The sequence below is a fragment of the Myodes glareolus genome, chromosome 23 (genome assembly GCF_982192425.1).
Source record: "Myodes glareolus chromosome 23, mMyoGla1.1, whole genome shotgun sequence".
NCBI lineage: Eukaryota > Metazoa > Chordata > Mammalia > Rodentia > Cricetidae > Myodes > Myodes glareolus.
The window spans coordinates 48,983,898-49,011,585 of record NC_142048.1 but is presented as its reverse complement, the minus strand read 5'-3'; the positions used below and the strand labels follow the sequence as shown (position 1 = coordinate 49,011,585).

Sequence of the window (27,688 nt, the reverse complement as noted above, 5' to 3'; positions counted from 1 at the left end):
TCCTTTTATACTGTTCTTAACTATTTACTTTCTCAAGTTAAAAATTTCTGCTTTTCCGTGTGTGCTTATATGATCAGTGTAGGTCATTTGTTTCGTTGGCTTGCTTGGGGAGTAGTCAATATCTTGCCCAGCAGTTTCATTTAATAATTAAGTCACTAATGGAGTAGGCTTATTTGAGGAAATAAGTGTCCAGTGTCACTAGACAGAGAAGTCAGTGACACAGTGTATGGTTTCAGGAGGTTTGCTAACATTGCGTTCATTTGAGCCTACTATTTAAAGATACAGCTTACTTCAAGACTTGTTAGCTTGCTCTTGACTTATTGATCTCTATGGGTCCTGAAAAGACAGCGTGTAGATTCAGGCATTAATATTATTATTATTTTGTTGTTATTAGGTCAATATATTTAATTTAGCTAACTTGTACAGTATTTTTCTTGATTGCACAGAAAGTCGGAGTAACTGGGCCCCCTGACCCACAAGTCCGCTGTCCCTCTGTCATTGAGTTTGGGAAGTATGAAATTCACACCTGGTATTCCTCTCCATATCCTCAAGAATATTCAAGGTATGTTTTGAGAGCCCTTTGCCTTTTTTTTTTTTTAATTCCTTAAGAATTTAGACCTAGAAAATATCTAGTGGTGGGTCATACAGTTCATTATTTTACATTTGAAAGGGCTTTCAAATGTCTGTAATAGCAGTGCTTTAACAACTGCTTCTTTCTAGCTAACTTTAGATGTCCAAAGTTATTGTTTACTGTAAACCATACTAAATTGACTGACTAATATATTATGATATTATCTTTAAGATAGTAACATGAACAATAACAGTTAAGGTGAATTTATTAAGAAAAGATTTTAATATGCAGATTGTGTGTGTGTGTGTGTGTGAGAGAGAGAGAGAGAGAGAGAGTGTGTTGGAGGGTGTACATTTAAAAGGAAGGCAAGAAATTCATCAACTCCTATAGTACCCTACTACTCAGCCATTTATTCCTTTTGAGCTTTGAATAGTTATGGTCATGTATTATCAAAAAGAAATAAGCTAAACATTTGTTTTCTTCATGATGTTTTAAATAATGTCATTTTTAAAAGTAATTTACATTATATTTGTATGTGTGCCATAGCATAAATGTAGTAATCAGTGAACAAACCATGGGAGCCAGTTCTCTCCTTCCACCATGGGAGTCCTAGGGATTAAACTCAAGATTATTTTACCTGCTGAGCCTTCTCATTGATCCCTGTTACCATCATTTTAAAGCAAGTTCTTTACAAGCTTTCTATATCACAAGTATTAATATGTCAGCTGTCCAGAGAGTACAGTGCAGTTAAGTTGAAACCACATGCACCATGACTCTTCTACTCAAGGGAGGAGTTGGTGTAGAGCCAGCTTTCGTACTTGGAGAAGATGATGAAACTACAACTATGGGTTTTTGTCTTGTAAGGCAGAAGGATTCATGGAATTGTATTCTGTATATTCTGATAGAATTGTGAGGGGGGTGGTTCAGTGAAGGAGTAATTATTGCCAGCGGAAAATAACCAAAAAGTATAAAGAGAATCATAATAAAAGACAGAAAGAAACAATATAGGAACTATGTAGTCAGTTTCTTTGAGCAAACTTTTAGACATTTCTATATATTTTCTTATTCATTGTAATTCCTTTAGTTCTCCATGAGAAATATCCAGCAGTATAATAGTGTCTTTAGTAATTTCAGATTTTTTTCTGTCCTTGTTTTCATTCTTACAGATACATATTTAAAAACTAAAATTTTCTACTCAATTGAATTCAATGGGTTTACTTTTAAGTTCTTTTTAATTGAGTTAAGTAAAATGCTTAGAGATCTTTTTTCTTTTTACTGTGTTTGTGGTATTATGTGCTTTGGTATATGCTTGATCACGTGTGGGTGTGGGTGGACGCACATGTTCCTGTGTGCACGAGCACGGCGCGAGGGTCAAAGTTGATCTAGGAAATCTTCCTGTATGATTCTTCTCCTTACTCTTTGGAGGCAGGACCTCTCAAGAGAGCCCAGTTCGCTTATACAGTTAGTTTCACGAGCTGTCTTGCTCAGGGATCCTCTGTCTCTGGCTGAAGTAGCAGATGGACAACCAGTCCCAGCAGGTATCCCGTTGGGTTCTGGATTTGCAGATCTGTAGAAAGCACTTTCATTTCTGGGCCCTCTCCACAGCCCAGAGACTTTTTCAAATGATAAACCTCTATCCTAAGTTTTGGTAGTCTCTACTTACTGTTTTATACTGACACTTGTAGATTAATTTCTTAATAAATACCTTTATAACAGTCCCATAGTATGAAGAAATTTTGCAGCAAACAAGAAAGAAAGGATCCTGAAACAAAAATCTTAGCAGGGGATAGGATTGTACTTTAGGGTGTGCTTTAAAAGATCCAAGTATTTATATATGCCTGTGAATTATGTGATCTTTCCCTGGTTCATATCAGTGAAACAATACTATATAACAGGGTTGGTGCCCAGGGAAGAACCTGACACCTGGGCAGCCTCCACTCGAGCTACTACTTCATGGTACTCTTTGCTGTGAGGTCATCTTGAAGTCTTAATGAGCTGATTCCTATGTAAGAAAATAGCTTAAGAAATTCCGCTTGCCTTTTTATTCTCTTCCTGTCTTGATTTGAGGCATAGACTTTGAGATTACTGCTTGAACCAGATTTGCATAATCTCAGTTATTGAAGAAGAAACCAGACACAGTCTTTAGTGCCTTGGCTATTAAATGATGAAGTAAAATGGGAGAAAAGAAAGTAAAAATTACTGCTATAAATTATAGCATGGGTAACTGTCATCTGTTGAGCTTGATAACCAGCTAAGCATCTCTGGTCTAACTCTGTGGGTTGAAGATTTCTATCCTTTGCAGATGTTGTCCAGCAAGCATATTCAGGGAATATAGTTTGTAGGTGACTGAGATTAAATATTAAATGTGAGCCCACTCTGAATCACATAGCCATAAACTGACTGTCGAGTCTTACTCCATATAGCATGTGTGACTTGGCTTATACCTTTATCTTTAATTTAAAAATATTTGATGTTGTATCTCTGGCCCTTTTTTTACATCTTGCTAATTTATGATGCTTCTGCTTGGCCCCTTGTATACTTTATGAATGGGCCAAAGTGTTTAACTACTACCAGACTTCTTTTAAAACACAAATTACTACTATAGTTGCAAGGCTAGTCAGTGAATATAAATTAACAACTGAGATGAAAATACCTGAAAGAATAATTTTAAACCTTAATTTTTCTTGCTGTGTAATATACTTTACAACCACTAGGCAGTGGTGGTGCACACCTTTAATCCCAGCGTTTGGGAGGCAGAGGCAGGTGGATCTCTATGAGTTCAAGGCCAGCCTGGTCTACAAGAGCTAGTTCTAGGACAGGCACTAAAGCTACAGAAACAAAACAAAACAAAAAACTTTTACAGCCCTTTTTAAATTTAGGAATTTGTGTGTGTGTGTGTGTGTGTGTGTGCGTGCGTGCGTGCGTGCGTGTGTGTGTCTGTGTATGTCCACATATGTATATATGAACCTTTGTACACACGTGGGACATGGCACTGGAGATGACTTTTTGGTCTCTGATTCCACTTTGTTAAGTTGGGGTCTTGTTTCTGCTACTGGCTCTGTACTTTAGGCTAGCCAACCCAAAAGTTCCTGGGCAATTCTCCTGTCTTGCCATAGGAATGCTGGGATTACCAGTGCAACCACTTCCTGATTTTGTGATTTTTTTTTTGGGGGGGGGGTCTTTTTGTTTTGTTTTGTTTTGTTTTGTTTCATTTGAGACAGGTTCTCACTTGTGTAGCCTTGTCTGGTCTAGAACTCTGAGGCAGAGAGATTAGCCTGGCTCTGCCTCTGCCTCCCAAGTGCTGGGATTAAAGGTGTGCCACCTTTTGTCTTTTTGTTTTTATTTCTAAAGCTAGGAACATAACTCAAAGCTGCTGTGAATATCCAGTGGCCCTCCAGCAACATCCCACTTGGTGTGGGTTCCAGAGACTGACTCAGGTCAACATCTGTCTCTCCAGACCAGGGTGATTTTTTTTTTTAATTTCCTTCCTTCCTTCCTTCCTTCCTTCCTTCCTTCCTTCCTTCCGTCCGTCCGTCCGTCCGTCCGTCCGTCCGTCCGTCCGTCCGTCCGTCCGTCCTTCCTTCCTTCCTTCCTTCCTTCCTTCCTTCCTTCCTTCCTTCCTTCCTTCCGTCCTTCTCCATCCATCGTAAATAGACAGGGTTTCACTATATAGCCCTTGCTGGCCTTAAACTCATAGAGATCTGCCTACCTCTGCCTTTGGAGTGCTTTGATTAAATACGTATGCCACCATGCCCTGTCCAGAATAATAATATACTTTTGTCTAATAAGGTTTTGTACATTATTGTTTTTGTTGTTGTTTAAACTGTGTAAGGCAAGAAACAGAGCTTTACAGGCAGAAAGGACATGATGTACAATATAGGTTTACTTCCCTAAACATATTCAGTGTTAGAGTTTCATACTTAAAAGCACTTACAAAGTATGTTTTTACAGTATACACTTCATGTCCATTTGTCCAGCACTACATATACACTTACATGTTTCTTGCACAGGATCTGATACCTGGTAAGTATTCAAGAACTTATTTCCCGAAATCTAAACATAAAGAAATAAATAAGGAAGGAATTATGAATCTATGTATTTATTCTGCTTATTAAAGATTCTCCAGGGAGTAGCAATGTGAGATCTTTCAAGTCTGTTGATTGACTTAAAAGATAGAGAATTTTTAGTCTAATAGGAGAATCACTGAGCTAGGTATCCTGATTTCTCACTTTTGCCCTTCTGCTGCTATTTAGTTGGTGGCTGCTATCTAAAGTTTGGGGCCCCCTTCTCCTATAGAAATAGTATTTTATTCTTACCATTCTTTTTTTTTTTTTTAAAGTTAATTCTTTTTATTTTGGGGGTGGCTCACAGACATCAGAGGACAACTTTTGGAAGTCGTTTCTTTCTTTCTACCATGTTTGTCTGGGGAATGAAACTCAGATTGCCAGGCTTAGCAGCAGGTGCCTTTAACCACTGAACTATCTCACCAGCCCCTGTTCTTTCCACTCTTTAACATGGGTGGTAATGAGACGGAAGAAGTTAAGAGTCATGGAAATCTGAAGATCTATAAAATATAAAGCCCTATTTTAATTATCATTTACAGGCTGCCTAAATTGTATCTTTGTGAGTTCTGTCTAAAATATATGAAAAGTAGAACTATTCTACAGCAGCACATGAAGAAATGTGGTTGGTTCCATCCTCCTGCCAATGAGATTTACCGAAAGAATAATATTTCTGTCTTTGAGGTAAGGTAGCTGTCTAGTACCTGTCTTCCTGACCATTTCAAAACCAGTACTCTCTGCGCTACACCTGTTGTTCATTCACTATTTCAGATAATTCATGGATTTGAGGAGCAGAACTAGGCCAGTCCAGATGGCACCAACTCCACAAGCTTGACCTTAAAATAAATTATTCTAATTTCACTGACTCAAAACGTCAGTCATAGTATACCTTACTATATTATGTATCACTAAAAGGGAGAAATACTGCTAATTAAAATTTCTACTATTCCATTTGACAAAATGTCAGCCAATTTTACATTATGCTAGGATGTGATAAAAATAGATCTCGGAATCTGTGAAATAGGGCATTGAGAAAGGATTTGTAAACCAGGGATATTGGCTTATGCTTATAATCTCAGAAGGCTGAGGCAGAAGGATTGCCATGAATTTGAGGCCAGCCTGAGCTACACAGTGAGTTCCAGGCCAGTCTGAGCTGCAGTCTCAGGGACAAAAGCAAAACAAAAACAACAGTTAATAAAAGTGTTTCTGTTATTCAGAAAGACTGTCTTCTGGAAGTGTGAATCGTAATAGGAGGATATGATGAAGGCATGAGTTACACTGTATCTGTGATTCTGTGTTATCGTTAATAGTGGTCATTAACTCCTTGGTCCACAGTTGTTTGCTTTGAGAGCCAAGTACTGAGTACTTGTATATTGATTGGGTCCTGTTAATTAATGTAGTGATAGATTTTCAGATAATCTGGATCTCCTTCATCTCCCTCACTTGATGAACAATTTAGTTCATCAGTAGAGGGGAACATGTCACCTGGGTTTCAGAAGTGTATTATACAGTATTGTTTGAGAGTACTCAGCAGCAAATTGCTTCTTGACCTTTCCATATAGCAGGTATGTGTTCTATAAGAAGTCACATTAAGGTGACATCTAGAGTGCAGTTAGTGTGGCAGTATCTTAAGATAGGTAGAATGGGGATCCATCAGCATTTTCATAGAAGAGCAAGCTTCAGCTCAAGAGTACAGGGAGATTGTGATGGGCAAAGTGTGTGCTCCTGATCTCGGCCACTTTGAGTCTCCTTTGCCAGGTGCTCACCTAAGACCCTGCCTGGCACTTGAGTGACAGTAATTAGCACTCCCCCTGTAGTTCTGTCTGGAGCTGTGCCAGATCGTGGTAGTCTGACAGTACTGTATCAGGCTGCTGCCAGGGTGTCAGTCTCATATTTTACCTAGTAAGTAAATTTTAGAAGAGATTACATTTAGATTGTTGGTTAAACTAAATACTTTTGAAAATGAAACGTGTTGTCTGAAGTATCCCAGAAGTTATTTTTTTTTTTTTAAGAAAAGCAAAAATGCCATTTCAAATTGAGGTTCTCACCTCTCTCTTTATTCATGTTTTGTTGAGGTTTAGGGTCTTAGGTGTTTGGTCATCTTTGAACAGCAGGTATTATACTGTCATTTCAAAATGGTAACCTTTAGATTGTGTGTTCTGATCAGTCAGGCTAGACTAAGGGTGCCGAGTGATGCTTGTTGCTGATGTGTGTAACTCCAAAACCAAAGACATTTTACTGACCACCTTTTTTTTTTTTTTTTTTTTTTTTTTGCCTTTAGGTTGATGGGAATGTGAGTACTATTTATTGTCAGAATCTGTGTCTCTTGGCAAAGTTGTTTCTTGACCACAAAACTCTGTATTATGACGTGGAGCCATTTCTTTTCTATGTTCTGACCCAGAATGATGTCAAGGGCTGCCACCTTGTTGGCTACTTTTCTAAAGTAAGTATGCTATTTTAAAATGTTTGAATTCATGAAAAAATCCAGGACAGTCTTTACTGATTCCCAGGAAGGGACAACAGAATGTAAACCTTGGCGGGGTGTACCTTTTAGCTTTTTCAGAAAGGAAATAGAAGGAACATTCAGAAACTTACTGATAGAAGATGCCTAGTAACATTGAGCAGACTATTCTCCTAGGAAAAAGAACTGCTAGTATACTCAAGAGGAAGAGCTTTATTAGCATGACCTCTAGTCCCATGGTGCTGAGAGACAGAACTTGTGAAGTAAACACCCTCATTATCTCTCAGAGTTCGTTAGCAACAGAAATACTCTAAATGGATTTTTAGGCATGGAAATACAGTTTGTAGTCACACTGTATGACAGATATATTCAGAAGCAAGTCCCTGTTTTAAGTGTACTAAGCAGATTGCTGGGATGTCCTAGTTTATAAGAGTTCTTTGGAGCTACCTTCTTACTTAAGTAATATTGGAAATACATCAGCTATTTTGTGAAACTGTATGCCCCACATTTAGGAATATTTTATGTACAATTAAGTAATACAATCTATGGTATCCTGCCCCTTGTAGCAGTGCAGGAATTACCTGGAATATTATACTCGTATGGAGCAGCTGACATAGTGCTCCCAATTTACTGGGCGCTCAGATTCCTTTGCTGACCTTGGGTATCAACACTCTGGTTTTTAGTGGCTGGTATTATTGGGTGGCATCATTGTGTTTTATGTTACTACCTCTCTGGGATGGTTGATTTGCATCTGTGATAGTGATGAATATTGTCTTCCCTTCTCCCAGTGGCATTTTGTTCATGTGCACTGCTATTCCCAAGGGAACATGACTGGTTTTGACTGGTAGTGTTTGTTTATTAATGATTAGCACTACTATTCAGCTTTATCTTTCTATTGTTCTAAAACTTGGCTTCTGTTTTATCCACCAGGAAAAGCACTGCCAACAGAAATACAATGTCTCTTGTATAATGATTCTTCCCCAGTACCAACGTAAGGGCTACGGCAGGTTTCTCATCGATTTCAGTAAGGATTATATTAACATATTTTCTCATTTCTTCTGGTGGAGATTTTAGATGTATATATTTAAAAATTTGTAGGTTTCTTGTATTTCTTTGTTTCCTTCTTTCTTTTTTAACTATTTATCATGTCCCACAATATGCACATGGAACTCGGAGAACAGCTTGCGGGAGTTGGTTTTTCCCTTCCACCTTGTATGTCCTGGAGACTAAACTCGGGTCATAATCTTGGCAGCAAACACTGAGCCATCTCGCCAGTTATCGTCATATTGTGTGTGGGCTTCTTAAAAAGCCACAGTCCTTTTTATTTTGACTTAGTATAAAATAATTTTTAATGACTAATATCAGATACAGTTTTGTGGGGGCCAGTGAAATGGCTTAGTGAGTAAAGGCACTTGCCGCCAGACCAAAGGACTTGAGTTTGATCCCTATAGCTCACATGCTGGAAGAGGTGAGCCACCCTCTGTGAGTTGCCCTCTGACCTCCACATGCATGTTATGGCACATGCACTGACTACACACACAGACATATATGTATATGTATATATATATATATATATATGTAAGAAGATTTGCTTGATGCAGTTTTTATGAGATCAGTAGTAAATGTCTGTAATGTGCAGCTGTTGATTTCTGGTGGAACTTAGTTATATGTAGTAACTAATTCGCAGCAGTGTTAGAATATTGCATAAATACTAAAACAAATGTTAATAAGGAAATACAGCACTGCCTAGTGTCATTATCCCAGTATCTGAGTACATCTATGTCTCTGTGTGTGTGTTTAGTTATGGTTCTGCCTAGTATTAAAAAAGTACATAGCACAGCTTTAAATGCCCTAAAAAAAAAAATTACGGGAAATAATTTAATCTGAGTTCAAAAGTAAAAACTAACAGTCCTAAAGAGGTGATGGTGAAATGTACATTATGTTTCAGTGATAATTTTTAGAAAATATTGAAAAGAGCCTATGTAGATATAATGGATCAGACTAAAGATATTTTGTTTAGTTTGTTTTTTGAGTCAGGGTCCTACTTTGAGTCCCTGACTGACCTGGAACATACAAAAACCTACCTGCCTCTGGCTCCCAAATACTAGAATTAAAGACATGTACTACCATGCCTGGCCAGACTTAAGGTTTTGATTCTAGTCCTGAGAAACTAATTCTTATCTCAACAATTTAAGCTTGATTTACTTGGCTTTTGACCATACTGACTAATTTGTGTGTGTGTGGAGTAGCCATGGGTGTTGCATACATGTAAATCACACCTGGCTGCACAAGAAAGACCTTATCTCAAAATAAATAAACAAGGTTAGGGAAATATATTAGCTAATATTTTGAGGCATGTAAATGAGCATGATATATTTTTCTAGATTACCATTCTTAGACCGGTTTTAAATATTCCATAATGACAAAAGCTACTTCTTTTCTACTATTTCTGTTTGCAATGATTTTTCTCTGAAAACTTTGCCCCTTATTTCAGTTCTTGAAAGCTATGCACTAAACTAGAGGAAAGAATAATACCATAGCATGCTCCCAGTGGCATACTCATACTTCCTAAAGTGAGGGGAAGTGATAAATGACCAATAGTACCTTCACTGAAGGAGCCACAATCTTAACAGGATTTCACACACCTTTGTGTCCTTCTCAGGTCACAGATGGTAGTCGCCCTCTAGTGGTCAAAATAAAGCAAAGTTTGGGTTTTTTTTCCTGTCTCCCCTAGTAATACGTGGAAATTACAAAGCATTGTTGCTTTACTCTTACTAATGCAGTGTGTGATAGAAAGCTTTATTTTGTTTTTATCAGTTTTAATATTTTAACAAGGTGACATTGACCATAAACAAAACATTATCTAATGTTCAGTATATAGACACATAACCATCTCTGCAAATTGTTTCAAAGTATCTTTACACCTTTATTCTCTATTTTTGGAAGGAATTTGCCTTTGAAATTAACATTGATGGTTTGGTATTTTGGTTGGTCATATAAAGGAACATTGTCATTTCTAAGGTCTCTGACATGTTTGTAATTCCGGGTTCTCCAGGTTATTTGTTATCAAAGCGTGAAGGCCAAGCAGGGTCCCCTGAGAAACCACTGTCAGATCTAGGTCGTCTTTCCTACATGGCGTACTGGAAAAGTGTAATATTGGAGTGCCTTTATCACCAAAACGATAAACAAATCAGCATTAAGAAACTAAGCAAGTTGACTGGAGTCTGTCCTCAAGACATTACTTCCACACTCCACCACCTGCGAATGCTGGACTTCCGCAGTGACCAGTGAGTATCACACCCCTTGTATAACTTTGAAATGTGGTTAGGCTGACAGAGTAGCTGACTGGTTACGGGGAAAGGTGATGATGTAGGTTTGGGATCAGGTGGCCAGATGTCTGATGCAATTCACTCAAATAGAATATGTATTGTTGAATCCCCACTTTCTGTTGTTTGGGTCTGATGAACACACACAAGCTTTTTCTAGTCTATAAAGTTGGCACTTAGGCCACTCAATTGTTTATCTTCTAGTATTGGGAGCTTACTCTCTTCCGATGTGAAATAGTGTCATTAAGTAAAATATGTTCATTTTATTTCGCTAACTGACAAAGTAAATGTTACTAAGTGAAATGCAGAATTTACTTTTGCTTAAAATGGTCAGGAAAAGGTCACAAGGAAAACATTTGAGCTGAACAAATGGAAACTAGGAAAAGGTATCAGGTGAGCAGGGGAAAGTGCAGAGTTGTCTGAGTTAGTGTGTCAGCCAGTGTGACTCAGCCTGCAGTGTGGGGTATGCCTCACTTGCCTCTCTTCTTTAACTCCATGTTGACACAGTTACACGGTTCATCTTTCTAACAGCGCTTTTTGAAGCTATAATCTCTAGGGTCTTTGATGTGTTGTGCCTCGCTGTTCACTATCTATCATAGTACATTGTTGATTGCTATAAACTCTTCTCTGGTTGTAGATTTGTGATTATCCGCCGGGAAAAACTTATCCAGGATCACATGGCAAAGCTTCAGTTGAATCTTCGACCTGTAGATGTAGATCCAGAATGCTTACGCTGGACTCCGGTCATAGTCTCCAACTCTGTTGTCTCAGACGATGAAGAAGAGGAGGCTGATGAAGGAGAAAAAGAAGAGTCCCAAGGCCAAGAAAGAGAATTAGAGACCCCTATAAGGGTATGATCTGATCTGGTTTGTTATAGCATTTATGAATATTTGTAGTATATATTATGATGTCTTTTCAAGAACCTAGAGGACCAGGGAGATAGATGCTTGCTTGTTATTATAGTCAAATTAGGGGCCTGGTTTGATTCCTGGAACCCATTTTAAGAAGCTGGGTACAGTGGTATGTACTTGTAATTCCAGTGCTGGGGAGGTGAGGAAGGGGTAGCCCCTCCAGCTAACCGGCCAGCCTTGGCAGGTCTCAGGTCTCGTAAAAATAAGGTAGAGGAGCTGGAGCGGTGGCTACGTGATTTAGAGCACTTGCTGCTTTTGCAGAGGACCCAGGTTCAATTCCCATGATATGGCAGCTCACAGCCATCTGTAATTCCAGTGTTGGGGCTTCAACACCCTCTTCTGGCTCCTCAGATACTGCAAGCATGCCGTGCACAAGCATGCACTCATACACTTAAAAATAAATATTCTTTTAAAAAATTAGAAAATGGCATTCCTTAGGGAAGATAGCCAAGGTTGTCCTTTCATCTCGATATGTACATCACAGTGTGGCAGACTTCTACATACATACACACATGCAAACATGTACACGGGTATTTATACTAGCATTTTAGTGTTTTATTTTAATAGTTGAAATTTCAGGAATATTTACTCTTATTTACATTTTTATTTTGTTTTGTTTTTAAGGCGTAGACCACTAGGAATTGATTAGGTTTCTGGCAGTATATTAGTTATGACTAATATTTAGTGGAGTGCCGGCAAGAGTTATATTTTAAGCTATATAGTAACTGAGGAATCTAATTGAGCCTGAATATGACAGCTGTTAAAATGAAGTAAAACACATTTTCCTTAAAGAAATAATACAGAAATAATAATTCTATTACTATAATAGAACATTATTATAAGCATGCATGTTTTTGGTAGAACACTAGAAGTTTCACGGAATGCATAGATGTCTTCAGAGCATTAGTGGTGGGCTGTACTGTGCTCTACAGTCTTCAGTGTTCTTCAGGTGATACAGACTTGTTTGAGTTTTCCTTTAACATTCTTTTTTTTTTTTTAAGTGGTACTTTCATCCTTTATGTCTCCCTTTGGTAATTGAGAGAGAGAAAGAAAACTTATCTACTGTATTATGTTTTAATTTAAATTAAATATTCCAGAAAAGAAATTTCAAAATTCCATATTTCTCAGATGTCTGCTCTTGCTCTTGCAGCCCAGTGGTTCTCAACCTTTGGGTCATGACCTCAGGGATATTGAAAGACCCTGTCACAGGGGTCGCTTGAGACCACAGAAAACACAGATGCTCACATTACAGTTCATAACAATAGCAAAATTACAATTATGAAGTAACAATGAAAATAATTTTATGGTTGGGGGTTACCCCAACATGAGGAACTGTATTAAAGGGTTGCAACATTCGGAAGATTGGGAACCATTGATCTAGCCTGTTCTTCCTTGTTTATCAGTTTTTATTTTGAGGGAACGTAATCCCATCTTCTATCTAGACAATGGACACTGACTTTGATATCAAAGGTGACATTTCATAGTGGTTTTGAGTACAAGACCTGGAGTCAGCTGCTTTGAATTTATTCCTCAGTTAAGTCACCTCACCAACAGAGGGGCATCATAATACTTCACTGTGTTATTGTGAGAATTAAACTGAGAGTGCATGTAAATACGTTTCTAAAAGTGCCCCCAAGGAGAAGACATTCATGGGAGCTATTAAATATTTAATAATTTTCTTTCTAAAGTTCTGTTTTCTTGTAAATTTTTTTAAACTATCTTTTTTTTTTCATTTTACATGCTAATCCCAGTTCCCGTTCTCTCCTCTCCTCCTGCTCCCTCAACCTTTCCCCCTTATCTAATCCCCATCCACTCCTCAGAGAGGATAAGGCTTTTTATGGGAAGTCACCAAAGTGAGTACATAGCTTTGTGGCAAGACCAGTGCCTTCCCCACTATATGTAGACTGAGCAAGTTATTCCTCCAAAGAGAATGGGTTCCAAAAGCCAGTATAAGCAGTAGGGATAAATTCTGATCTCACTGCCAGTGGCCCCAGCCATGCACTGTCACCCACGTTCAAAGGACTTAGTTTGGTCCTATGCAGGTTCCCCTGCTGTTAGGCCGGCGTCAGTGGGCTCCCATTAGCTCAGGTCAACTGTCTGTGGGTGTCCCCATCATGGTCTTGATCCCTTTGCTCATATTCTTGCTCCTCTTTCTCTTCGACTGGACTTTGGAAGCTCAGCCCAGTGTTCTGCTGTGAATCTCTGTACCTGCTTCCATCAGTTGCTGAATGAAGGTTCTGTGATGACATTTAAGATAGTCATCAATCTGATTACAGGGCAAGGCTAGTTCAGATACCCTCTCCACAATTGCTTAGGGTCTAAGCTGGGGTCTTCCTTGTGGATTCCTGGGAATTTTTCTAGTGCCAGGTTTCCTGCTAGCCCCCTAATGACTCCCTTTATCAAAATATGTCTTTCTTTGCTCTCCCTCTCTGTCTTTCCCTCATCTTAACCATCTCATCTCATTCCCTCAAGTTCTGCTCCCCCTCCCCTTCTCTCCTTCTCCTCCTCTCCGACCCTCCCTTCTCCCTCCCACCCACACACTCCCAATTTTCTTAGGAAATCTTGTCTATTTCCCTTTCCCAGGAGCATCTGTGTATGTTTCTCTTAGGGTTCTCCTTGTTACCTAGCTTCTCTGGGGTCATGACTATAGGCTCGTTATCCTTTGCTTTACAGCCAGTATCCACTTATGAGTGAGTACATACTGTGCTCATCTTTTTGGGTCTGGGTTACCTCAGTCAGTAGGATTTTTTTCTAGTTCCATCCATTTGCATGCAAATTTCAAGATGTCATTGTTTTTTTTTACTGCTGAGTAGTACTCCACTGTGTAAATGTACCATATTTCTTTATCTAGTCTTTGGTTGAGAGGCATCTAGGCTGTTTTAAGTTGTGTTTTCTTATCTTAATCAGACTGAAAAATTAACCAGCGTTGTTTTTGTTTGTTTTGCTTTCCTTAATTAGGTGGGAAAGTCTGTGTCTCGGGAGAACAAAGATCAAGATTCTTCCTCTTTAATAGAAAGTGAAAAGAAACCAGAAGTTAAGGAACTGATCAGTTCTTCACGGTTGAGCAGACAGGCCCTTCCCCGGGACAGTCTCCCTGCCAACAGCCAGCCACTTCGGAGGGGCCGTTGTGGGAGGAAGAACAGGAAGACCCAGGAACGTTTTGGTGATAAAGATTCCAAGGTGCTTGTAGATGAGGCATTATCAACTCCTCAGGAACAATATGGAGAATGTGAGGAAAAATCAGAAACCTCCCAAGAACAATACACAGAAATTGAAGAACAGTCAGCAACGTCTCAGGTGCAGCCAGACGGGAAAGCAGACATCCCCAAGGGGAGACTGAGTGAGAGTGTTGAGCTGTGGCGAGGCCAGCTGAAGAAAAGCCCCGAGAGCCTCAAGTGCAGAGTCTCAGAAGGGAGCGATAGGCTGTCGTGCTGCTATAGTGACAGGGACAGGGCTGTCTTCAGAGGCTTCAGCGAGAGCAGTGAGGAGGAGGAAGAACCAGAAAGTCCTCGCTCAAACTCGCCACCAATCCTCACAAAGCCCACACTGAAAAGAAAGGTGATGTGTCTCTGTGTCTTGTCCTTCTGTAGCAGTGGCGTATTATGTAGATCTGTTTGTTCTGCAGTTCTGAAACAGAGCACACCCAGGGTCATGTGTGTTAGTTTATAAACTTGAAACTTCAGACTCACGAAAGCGTGGAAAGTGAAATTCCTGGTGGGGGATACTGACTAGTCTTTGCCAGTCATAATCTCAGACTGTGGTGTACACCTCCACATTGCCCACCCAGTCAGAAGCAGGCTGACATGTTCTAGCCACGAGAGTCAGCTTTCTCCTAAAGCCATGAAATTGTTCCTTTCTGTAGCAGGTCTGTTTAAAGGAAGAACCTTTTAAGAATGTTTTCAAATTTGCACCATTCTTGCAAGGTTCCCGTATGTCCCAAACCCAGTCCTTCTAGTATGCACATTGTCATAGTTGTCATCTACAACACTTGGGTTAGTTAGTAGGCCTGCTCTATTCAGATTTCTAGTTTGTCTAAATGGCCTTTTTCTGGTTAGGAGCCCATCCAGCATTCCATGTTACAGTTAATGTTCTCTTTGAGTTCTTCTGGGTTGTTTCTCAGACTTTGTTTGAGATGGCCTTGAAGGTTATAAGGTTCAGTATTTCTTACATTATCCCGCACCAGTTAGAATGAGGCAGTGTATTGACAGGAAGGCAAAGAAACACTGTTGTCGTCACATGGTAGAGTAGGTAGTATGCGTGATGAACTAGATAAATACCTATTTGTTGTTGCTGCTAACCCTTTTGGGTTTCTCTGCTGTCGTCACCCCCCCCCCCCCCCATACAGTAGTGGAGGAAAAACACCATGCAAATCACACTTAAGATATGTGCGGCTGCTTCTTCTAGGAGCAGAGTATCTGCATAGGTTGGATGTGTATCCTTTCTGCTGTCTCTATCAGTAAGGGCCTGGTATTTCACTTTGTAACGCTATTTTAAACTTGTGTCTTAACTCATCCCACCCAGCACTGACTATTCGGGGTTTTTTAGTTTTGCTCCTCTTTATATTCCTAGTGTCACCATCATCAGGAGTTTGTTTTGTTTTGAGCCCTTTCTGACACTGCAAGATATTCTAAATTTACCTTGGATATTTCTTGCCTCAGCTGTAGAATCACCTTCTCTAAGGAGCAGCGCCATTTTTAATGTAATTGAAAATTCTCAGTATATTTTGAAGTAGAGAAAAACTAAACTGATTATCCTCACTGTTGATTGCATGATCAAAAAGAGTGTATCTTTGCCATCCTAGGGTTTATTTTTCCTATTTATGTGGTAAAATAAATAAGCTATTTTCTTGTGTAAAAACCATGAATATTTTAACAGCAGTAAAATTGTATGCAAAGCACTGAGACATTCTCAAAATTCACTTAAAGGAGACTCAATATATGGTTTTGCAGCAGTGCTTAGATGTTAAGTACTAACCTTTCTAGCATCCGGAATGAGGATTTGATTTAGTCATTCTTGGGTTGTTGTCTCCAGTACTTGGTGATATCACCGAGTGATGTAAGCTGTTATGTCAGCCCAGTGTAAAGATGTACCACGCTTCATACGGTGCTTTTGCTTTCCCTCTACACCAGTGAACACATTCCAGCTCTGCATTTCTGTGCTCTTTAACTGGTTTCCTCAGATGTCATGCTTATTTATTGATCTACTGACTGACTGACTGTATGGTGGTGTGTGAGGTGCAATGTTTCTATTCCTTTTGCTCTTGAAAAAAGTTAAGGGAGTGATATCTGAGGTACTTCAGTGTTGAAGCAGGTGACTCCTAACAGTGTACAGTTTAACTGAACTAAAAATAATGCACAACATCCACTCTTTGGACACACTTTCTATTTATATATTAAAGTTGTATTTAATACCTAAAATCCTTTTGTGTACATGTGTGTACATGAATGCATATGAATGTATATGATGTGAGTGTGGGCTTGTGCTATAGCAGGTAAGTAGAGGTCAGGACAACCCTGAGGATTTAGGTTCTCCACACACACACACACACACCCCTGCTTTACCTTGGGATCCAAGGATTGAACTCAGGTTATCAGGTTGCCCAGGTTGCCCAGCAAGCACCTTTGCCTACTGAGCAATCTTACCCGTCTCTTTGTGATTAATACTTCATTATATCTTTACCAAAATATCTTTCTGCAAGCTGCATCTTCATTTTAAGTATGCTAATTCTGCAAAATATTAAAACTTTTTGTTACAGCAGAAGAAAGTGTTTATTACTGCAAATAAAATATTTGCTTTCTTTACTAAATAGAAACCAATTCTTCACCGAAGAAGAAGAGTCCGCAAGCGGAAGCACTACAATAGCAGTGTAGTCACAGAAACTATTTCTGAGACCACTGAGGTGTTAGATGAACCATTTGAAGATTCTGACTCTGAGAGACCAATGCCGAGACTAGAGCCTACGTTTGAGATTGATGAAGAGGAGGAGGACGAGGATGAAAATGAGCTCTTCCCCAGAGGGTACTTTCATCGCTTGTCCTCACAGGATGTCCTTAGGTGTCAGTCCTCCTCAAAGAGGCCAGCTAAAGATGAGGAGGAAGAAGAGGAGTCAGATGATGTGGATGGTATGTTTATAGAACTGTTTGTTATAGTGACTTCTTGTGCCTTTAAATAGACAGCAGGAACAGCTACAAACCCCTCTACAAAGGGTTGAAAATGAGTGTGACTCACTAAGGCAGGAAGGGAAGGTTAGGGACCTCTACAAGTTGCATGTAATATATCCATATCCATTTTTGCATTTAGTTTCTGTAATCTGGACCTGTTCTTAGCTTTGCAGGAAATCTTACTATTGGAAGTTCTTCTTTTTGCCCAATATTGTCTAGGATTTTACCTGAGTCTTCAGTCAGAGGGTGATGGAGTAGCTGACTACTAGGCCGTGTGGTCTCTGGTGTTTGTCTGTTTGCTCACTGCTGCATGCTGAGTGCTTAAGACAGGTGCTCAGTCACCTCTGCTGAAAGGGTGAATACTGAGGAGGCACATTGAGCATCAACAGGAACTTTGTCCCATCAGGAACCTTCCTGAATCAAGTCTTTAACATATCTTAGTCAGTAGTAATTTTGTTTTTGCTGTTTTGACACTTGCTATGCAGAGGTCTGGCCTGCCTCAGCCTATTCTCTTCTGGGGTTGCAGGTGCACAACCCAGCAACCAACTATGCATCTCTCATAATTGGCAACAATAATAGAACAGGCTAAAGTATATGATCTTGCTAAACTGTCAGTCATTTACTTTTAAAATAGATTTATTTTACTTCACATCCAGAGATATAACTGCTGAGGCTCCCTTGATGTGAGGTAGGAAGAATCTAGATATTTGTATCCTAGCCTAGGTGTGGTGAAGCATTGTGTTGCCTCACACCTGCATTGTGTTTGCTGTGAATGGCCTCAATATTTTCACAGGTGAATTTGAATAAAGTCCAGTTGTTCAGTGTTGCTTTGTACTCTTTTACTTTATATTATCTTTTGCCTTATTTAGTAGAACTTTTTATTTTATTCTCTTAAAATCTTGGCTTGAAACGTAGTAGATAGAACTTGGATTTTCTGACAAGAGATTTAGCTTGGTGGTGATAGGCCCTGAATTCAGTCCCTAGAACGAAAACAAGCAAAAAATTCTTGTGGTGTATGTTATATATGTATGTGTACATGTGTGTCTGTGTATGTATATGTGTATGTGTGCATGTATACTTGTGTGTATATGTATATGTGTATGTGTGTGTTTGCATGTACGTGCATGTGAGTGTGCATACAACAGAGGAAGAATTATGAGTATGTGTCACACAGTCTAGATATGAAGCCCATGCTGACCTCATATTTGTGACCCACTTGTTTAGCTTCCCAAGTGTTGGAATTCATACCATACTTGACACACTTTTCTTATTTTAAGGCTTATTATATGATATGTGCTTTTAATATAGTAATCATTAAAGTCTTTGCTTCGTTATAAATCATGATCCAGTGTTTTATTCTTGTTATATATTGGTATATATCTAGGAAACTCACCTTTTTTTTTTGGCGTGAACTGGGACTTAGTACTTTGTCTGTGATCACCGTGTATCACAATGGTGTTTCACATGTAAGCTCCTATGGCCTTGACAGTTTTCTCTCATACAACTATTGCTTTTGTTGACTCCCCAATTGTACCACAAACATACCTTTGACACTCCCTCAATGTTCATAGCCTTTAAAAACTAATAGTAATTGAGAATGTATTTAATGCCACCAAACTCTACTTTAAAATGTTTAATGTTTTATCTTATATATATATATATTTTGCCATGATTTAGGAAAAGGTAATGCCAATGCTGAATTTATTTCCTCTAATTGTGCGGGCACTTTGACTTTTCCTTATTTGCTTAGCACTATGTGCCAGTCTTTGTTTAAGACTAAATGTCTTGCAATTGTTCCCATATAAACCCATTGAATGACAGTTGTTTACAGGGGATGGCTCAGTTGTGGTATGCAGGAATTGACTTATCATCCCACTTCAGTAACAATTTGTGGAAACTAAAACAAATAAATAAATAAAAGAGGTAACAGAAAAGCAAACAGAAGAAGCTGATTTGTAGCTTAGAGTTGACACACTCCTGCTGCTTGTTTCAGGTCTTCATAGAGTCTTCATTGAGTAGTTGACCTCAAACTACTTTTATCAATAGGTGGCAGAATCATGTTGCCCAGGATGGTTTCATTGTTTGATAGTTTATTGTATACCCTTACATATCATTAATTCGCTTTATTCCTTAGACTCTTCTGTTTACATGTTGGTCTCAGAAGAATACTGATTTTGTAACCTGTCTTTACTTCTTATCTTTTCTATACAGACACTCCTATTCTAAAGCCAGTATCTCTCTTGCGAAAATGTGATGTAAGCAGTGCTTCACTTGAGCCAGATACCTCTACACCTATGAAAAAGAAAAAGGGATGGCCCAAAGGCAAAAGCCGAAAACCTATCCACTGGAAGAAAAGACCTGGACGAAAACCAGGATTTAAACTGAATCAGGAAATCATAGCTGTTTCTACACAAGAATGCATAATTGAGCCCATAGTTCCCATCAAACCTGGACGTAAACCCAGAACTCAAGAAAATGAAGAAATCGTTGAGGTAAAGGAGGACTTGCCCTTGTTGGAAGACAGGAAGGAGGACCTGCATACAGAAGCAGATGAGGAGGCTGAGGAGGAAGAGGACACGACTAGCAGTGATCTTAGAGCCATGTCCCCACTGGACAGTAGCAATAGTCCTGAGGCAGAACCCAAAGAACCCGAGGCAGATGAGGAAGATGAGAAGCCCTTGGAAGAGCAGAGGCAATCCGAGGAAGAGCCTCAAGAGCTGGAAGAACAGGAGCCAGAGGAAGATGATGAAGTGACTGCAGAAGCAAACCAGAATGAGGACCACGATGCTGACGACGAGGATGATGGCCATCCGGATTCCCTGAAGACAAAAGAGCCAGAGGAGCAGCCAGCTGGGGGAGATCACAAGGAGGAGCCTGGCATCCAGGAGTCTTTTTTAGATGCAAACATGCAGGACAGTAGGGAGAACATAAAGGATAAGGACGAAACTGAGCCGGATTCTGAAGAGGAACAGCCTTCCCATGAGGCATCTGTGGTGTCAGAGACCATGCCGGGGTCTGAGGAGGACCACGAGGAAGATTCAAACACTAAAGAAGAACTAATAGAGCTAAAAGAGGAGGAAGAGATTCCACACAGTGAACTGGACCTGGAAACTGTACAGGCAGTGCAGTCTTTGACTCAAGAAGAAAGCAGTGAGCATGAAGGAGCCTACCAGGACTGTGAGGAAACTCTTGCAGCCTGCCAGACTCTGCAGAGTTACACCCATACTGATGAGGACCCTCAAATGTCAATTGTTGAAGACTGTCATGCTTCCGAGCATAATAGCCCAATATCTTCCATTCCATCTCATCCTAGTCAATCAGTTCGATCAGTCAGCAGCCCCAGCGTGCCTGCCCTGGAGAGTGGCTATACGCAGATCAGCCCAGAGCAAGGATCGCTGTCCGCACCCTCTATGCAGAACATGGAGACCAGCCCCATGATGGATGTGCCTTCCGTATCAGACCACTCTCAGCAGGTGGTGGACAGTGGCTTCAGTGACCTGGGCAGCATCGAGAGTACCACAGAGAACTATGAGAACCCAAGCAGCTATGATTCCACCATGGGCAGCAGCATCTGTGGGAATAACTCCTCTCAGAGTAGCTGCTCCTATGGTGGTTTGTCGTCTTCAAGCAGCCTCACCCAGAACAGTTGTGTTGTTACTCAGCAAATGGCAAACATGGGCAACAGCTGCAGCATGCTTCAACAAAGCAGTGTCCAGCCTGCTGCCAACTGTAATATCAAGTCACCTCAGACTTGTGTGGTGGAAAGGCCTCCCAGTAACCAGCAGCCACCGCCGCCACCACCACCACCGCCACCACCACAGCAGCAGCAGCAACAGCAACAACAACAGCAACCGGCACCACAGCCTCCCCCACCACAGCCACAACAGCAACAGCAGCCCCCACCCCCACAGCCCCAGCCCCCGCCCCCACCCCAGCAGCAGCCTCCTCTGTCACAGTGCAGTATGAACAACAGCTTCACTGCGGCTCCAATGATTATGGAGATACCAGAGTCTGGAAGCACTGGGAACATCAGCATCTATGAGAGGATTCCAGGGGATTTTGGTGCTGGCAGCTACTCTCAGCCATCAGCCACCTTCAGTCTAGCCAAGCTGCAGCAGCTGACTAACACCATTATGGACCCTCATGCCATGCCTTACAGCCATTCTCCTGCTGTGACTTCCTATGCAACCAGTGTTTCTCTGTCTAATACTGGACTGGCTCAGCTAGCTCCATCTCATCCCTTAGCTGGGACCCCTCAAGCACAAGCCACCATGACTCCACCACCAAACTTGGCATCTACTACTATGAACCTCACATCACCTCTGCTACAGTGCAACATGTCTGCCACCAACATTGGCATTCCTCACACTCAGAGGTTGCAAGGGCAGATGCCAGTCAAGGGGCACATTTCTATCCGCTCCAAGTCTGCACCTTTACCCTCTGCAACTGCACACCAACAACAACTATATGGCCGCAGCTCGTCAGCAGTTGCCATGCAGGCTGGCCCTCGAGCATTGGCTGTTCAGCGTGGCATGAACATGGGGGTTAATTTAATGCCCACTCCAGCCTATAATGTCAATTCCATGAATATGAACACCTTGAATGCCATGAACAGCTATCGAATGACACAGCCCATGATGAATAGCAGTTACCATAGTAACCCTGCCTACATGAACCAGACAGCACAGTATCCTATGCAGATGCAGATGGGAATGATGGGGAGCCAGGCCTATACCCAGCAGCCTATGCAGCCAAGCCCTCATGGAAACATGATGTACACTGGCCCCTCCCATCACAGCTATATGAATGCTGCTGGCGTACCCAAGCAGTCACTTAATGGACCTTACATGAGAAGATGAGCGAGATGAACTTGCAGTTAAAAGCTTAAATATATATAAATAAAGGAACTTTTTATACTGACAAACCAGAGAAAAAAATGGACCTTTTTTCCAGTTAAAATATTACTGTAGAATTAGAGGAATTTTTCTTTGGTTTATTATTATTATTACTGTTTTGTTTTTAGAAAACCTGATCTCTTTTTGGGGGTTCAATGTTGTTCTGGGTTTTTGTTTTCTTCACAGTCTTGAACATTTTACAGTAGAACTCATCTAAAAATGGATTTGGGTGGGGAAACATGCACAAAATCTTTTCATAATTAAAAGGAGCCTTACTTTCTTTATACACCACATGAACAGAATTTATGTAAACGTGTGAACTTATTTTATTTTAAAATGTATGTTTCCCCTCACTGTCTGCAGCTCCCAATGTTGTCCTTTTTAAATGTTATATATACATCTCAAGGGTCAGCCAGACCCTTTCCTCCAAACCCAACCTTTCATTGCCCACTTCATTCCAGCAGGAGGCACTTAGGGGAGTAGGGATGGGGATATGGAGAGCATCCCAAGCTCCTGATACATAATGCTATTATTATTATTATTAATAATAAAGTGAGGCAGGAAATGCTTCTCCTGTAAAATTCCCTCCCCTCCCTATACAAACACACACCTCTGGAAACCTTTCCCCAAGAGTGTTTCTAGGTAGACTTCATTGAAATACCTGTTTTTCTTGAATCAAGTGTAATATAATTCTTTTTTTTTTTTAATATTCCCACTCAGCACTCAGAGACACAAAAATACTGTAAGTCTCACTTAACAGCAGAATCTCAGAGAAAAGCTGTTTGCAGTCCTGCTCCAGCCTTTGGAGGATACAGATGGTCAGTTACCAGTCAGAAAGAGGGATGCACCTCTTGGTTTTTACCACCTGGTGAATCAGCCATAACATGCACACTCCACTCACCTCTTGTGTAGTATGTACTTGGAGATGTGGACTGAGGTCTTGTGCTTGCACCTTTGACTCTGGTGACCCTCAGAGCAAGCCCTGTGATTTGCCTGTCTTTTCATGAATGACTGTAGTATCGGTGATTTAGAAAACACCTGGTGCAGAATGAGTCTGAAGGGAGACGCGATGGTGACTTCTTTAGCTGCGTAAATGATGCATTACCTCTCCTTCTGATGGCTCTGAGATCCTGAGCTCATCCCATGGACCAGTGTGCACTAGCCGCTCTCCTGCGAGTGATGAGCAAGGAGAGCCTCACCACCAGCATCGTAGGGCACATCTGGGCGCCGGGCTCAGGACATTTGCTCGCGTGTTGTTTAACTAGTTCGCCCACTCTCTTCTCACTTGCTCCAGGGATAGGTTAAAAAAAATTATATATATAATTATAATTATATATATACATTATATATTCCATCATTAGAAGATGGAAACTATTATACCACTTGGTATGTGCAGTCAAATATCCAAAGGGAGGACATAATGCTTAAAGAAATACCTGTAAGCATAAATTCTCTCCTTTATTTGTACATTTTATATAGATAAATTTTTAAAGTACTAATTAGGCATTACATTTTTTTCAAATGCACAGGTTTGTTGGGCTTTTTTATATACCTTAATTGGCTTTCTCAATTAAGTGTGTTAGATAGAAAAGCAGAACTCCACCCTGTCCCGCTATCGACTCTGAGCATGTGCAAGGCTGCGTAGGACCCAGTTTCTCTGTATATACTGTTCCAGTTCCCAGTCATCTCTGTAGAATGTGCACTGTGCTGCCCTCTCCCACATCTTCAGCTATGTCATTGCTTCCTGGATGGGATGGGGCAGGGATGGGGGGAGGGGAGGGAGGTCTGTTGGGGAGGAGGGTGGGTAAGGCAGAAGGAGAAGCTGTTGAAATGAGGGCCGTGAATTCAGTTTCTATTGGTTTGCAGTTGTGGTTTTTTTTTTTTCCTTTCTTTCTAAATTCAATCAGGCAGCTCCCTTTTCCACAAGCCTCTTTGTGACTGTAGAACTATTGTAGAAAATATGTTCTTTTCTATATTATAAAGGAAAATTATCCAACATGGTAATATTGGTACCTGTCATTTTTTCACTTCTGTTTTAAAAAAAATGTATTTTTAGCAAGATAACTTGGGTAATCTTCTAAAAAAAAGAAATTTAAAAACTCACTTGTTAGTGACTTTGATGCCTTTTAAAATAAGAGCTTTTCATTTCATTCCATCTTTAAAATTTTTTATCTTTGTTGTAGAATATTAAAAACTATTTTAAGAAAGATAAAAATCCTCTTTAAAGAGATCTCTAGAGAGTGTGAATAGAGCTCCAGATGCCTCTAAAAGCCGCATGTACAAACTAAGTCTATCCTGTCTGTTTACATTTGCTTTCCTGTTTGTAACCTCTTTGTACTTTGTTCCTGGTGACTCATGAGTGAGGGGAGGGACACCTAGACGCCTTTGTATTTCTCATGTCATGCGCTCCTGGCCAGGTAGCCTCCCTTCCTCTCCTTGTATGTAATATCTTTCCCTCTTTCTAGCAAGGACTTTCAAAAGAACTCTGTACATTTTAACATAAAAAAAAATAAATTATGTTGAGCCATTTTGGATGTCTGTCTTGCATGTGGAGTTTTTCTTCAAACATTTCAGACTCTCCGAGATTCTTGTTCCACGCGGAGACCTGGGCGTGCTAACCTTTTCCACGCTCATATCTTTTGCTTTGAGATTCTAGTGTCCATTTATGTAAGTGTTTAAATACCAACAAAGCCACTGGACAGGGTTGTTTTTAGGCAGGGTCCCACTATGTAGGCCTGGCTGGCCTAGAACTTGCTATAGATAGACCAGGGTGGTCTATATCGAACAGTTCTGCCTGCTTTTCCTCAAGAGTACTGGGAGCAAAGGGGTGTTGGGTTTTATTTTCCCCTTTTTTTAAAGAAAATATAGTAACTTGACTTTGAATTTTTTGAGAAATCCATTTGAAAACCTAGAGGGGTCATAATTCACCCACACATGAAAGGCACAATTGTAATAACAATTAGCTATGCAATTTTGTGTAATTTAATTTTATAATTATTACTTTCTACTTATGATTTATTGTTTATCATTAAAAAATCATCTTAGGAACAGCCAGATGCTTAATTCAGTCTCTGAGTTTAAAGTGAGTTTATCTCAAGGAACAGATCCCTCCCTTCCAGTACACGGCTGCTGATTAGTTTTCATACAAGTATATATTTACACTAAACACACGCCCCTACTTCTTCCTCACCTCCCCTTCCTTGCCCCTCCCATCTTGCCACTCCTTGTTGGCATAGACAGTGTCTACTTTTATGTCATGTATGCATGCATGATTTTAGGTGCATAAGATCTGGAGACCACAAAATATACTTGAAGCTTTAAAATATATATATATAATATATATATATATATATATTCTCATTTTACATGCCAATCCCCGTTCCCTTTCCCTCCCCTCCTTCTGCTGTCCTCATCTCCCATTCATCCTGGTCCCATCCATTCCTCAGAGAGGGTAAGGCTTCTCGTGGGGAGTCAACAAAGTCTGGCACATTATTTTGAGGCAGGACCAAACACTTCCATCTCCCCCCATATCTAGGCTGAGCAACGTATCCCTCCAAAGAGAATGGGCTGAGAATGGGCTCTAAAAAGCCAATTCAAACACTCGGGACTTTTAAAGTACAGAATTCTATATTCTGTCCTGGGTTGTGATTCGAAGGAGCCGCCCTACTGCTGTGTGTTTTCAAAGTTACTGTACTTTCTTTTATCACTTAGAATTTTGTATATACAATAGTCCAGAAAATGGGACTTAGCTCTGGGAAATTGGCCTTACTCTCCCATGCTAGCAGGATGATGTACCAGTGGGTTTACGTGGCCACCATGCTTCATATAGCCTGCACATCAAGTTAACAATTAAGGACATATACATGGATCATAGTGGACGCTTGCTCTAAGCCTCGTGCTATTGAAATTAAATAGGACGTTTCTGTCATTTCCAGACTTCCTGCCTTCACTGAATCGCAGTCTGTCACTACACTGCACCATTCTTTGTGGGTGTCAAAATATGTTGCTCGTCGTTGCTACTGCAGAGTACTGGCTTTCAGTTAATTCAGCATAACGTAATTTCTGGTTTGTCTGCTAAGGAGGTAATGAAACCAGAAGGTGTAAACATTCTTGACATCTCTATCTTGCATTTAGGTACATTTTAAACTAGACCTGTTTATAGCCCCGTCATAAAAGGTCTCTGCATCAAGAGGTGCTCACGAAGGTAGATGTGGAAAGAAAGTGATGATAAACTGGATTGATAATATTGAGGGTTTTGGCCTACAAACTGTCTGCTCGCTGTCACGTGTCCAGTCATCATTCCTTTAGAGTAAATACCTCAGTAGGTCCCCACTTTGTAGCTTAGTGACAACTGTCTGTTTGCACCAAATCCCAAAGTTTTGTGAGGCTGACAGTATAACTCATTAAATAAAAAATATTTTAGATATTCCCTAAGTACAATTTGGTCAAGTCACTTCCTTTTTTCATATTCCTTCTAATCTTTTCATAATAGGCAAGATGTGGGTCATTGGTGATGGTTATTTGAAGTAGTATGTAGAAAACAAAAGTGACTGCCCTTGGCAGAATAAAATGTGGGACTCGAAGGGGGCAAAACGGTGGGCTTCAGGGAACCCTGAATCAGGGCTGTCAACAAAACACTTGAGAGTAATGCTCTTCGTGTTGGCAAATGTGTAGAATTAGTGAGCACTCTCATCCAATTAAAAGCAGACATTCCCCAGAGCAAACCTACCCCTTTCATTAATACCTTTCTGTTGAAGGTCAGGCTTATGTAAGATGGTGTGGTTATATAACGTAGCACAGACCAGTAGATGGCTGTTCATGGTTCCTTTTTCCAGAGTGGCAGCTACAAATTGGGGCTTAATGAAAATTCCTCATTGGCTTAATAAGGAGTCTAAATAGTAGTACATATTACATAAAACTTCAGAAAGGTGTCAGCTTGATTTTATGCCTTAGAGATAGGAGAAGCCCAGGGGTATGGCAGGCTTCCGTCAGGGATACTTTCGATTATAGAAAAGCCATAGCAGATTGTTTCCCGGAGGCCAGCATGAATACACGTTCTGCGTAAATATATATTCTTGTCATTTCAATGAAAAGCACTAGATTTCACTGTGCTGAACAGACATTCGCAGTGGTATGTTTATACCATATTTTCTGGGACAGTGTTCACTGCAGTCAGCTATCTTGAATTGCATGTATACATCTACCCGTTCTTACCATGCGCAGAGCAGCTGGCTGCAGTGCTGGTGCACATAACTGGAATATCTATTAATTTGCATTAAAAATTGACAGCTGCTTAATGTTG

The 27,688-nt window shown here is 40.3% G+C and overlaps 1 protein-coding gene across 3 annotated transcripts in view; it reads left to right on the top strand.

The window, feature by feature from the left end:
* The window catches only part of Kat6a (lysine acetyltransferase 6A), an 84,563-nt gene extending 59,643 nt beyond the window's left edge, over positions 1-24,920 (top strand). For all 3 annotated transcript variants that reach the window (XM_087901096.1, XM_087901097.1, XM_087901098.1), the window contains 9 exons: positions 447-562; positions 5,175-5,316; positions 6,914-7,075; positions 8,024-8,117; positions 10,149-10,380; positions 11,057-11,270; positions 14,289-14,888; positions 17,140-17,452; positions 19,703-24,920. In XM_087901096.1, the coding sequence (XP_087757222.1) occupies positions 447-562; positions 5,175-5,316; positions 6,914-7,075; positions 8,024-8,117; positions 10,149-10,380; positions 11,057-11,270; positions 14,289-14,888; positions 17,140-17,452; positions 19,703-22,350 (4,521 nt within the window). In that variant the 3' untranslated portion in view covers positions 22,351-24,920. The remainder of the gene's footprint in view (positions 1-446; positions 563-5,174; positions 5,317-6,913; positions 7,076-8,023; positions 8,118-10,148; positions 10,381-11,056; positions 11,271-14,288; positions 14,889-17,139; positions 17,453-19,702) is intronic.
* Positions 24,921-27,688: the final 2,768 nt, after the last annotated feature.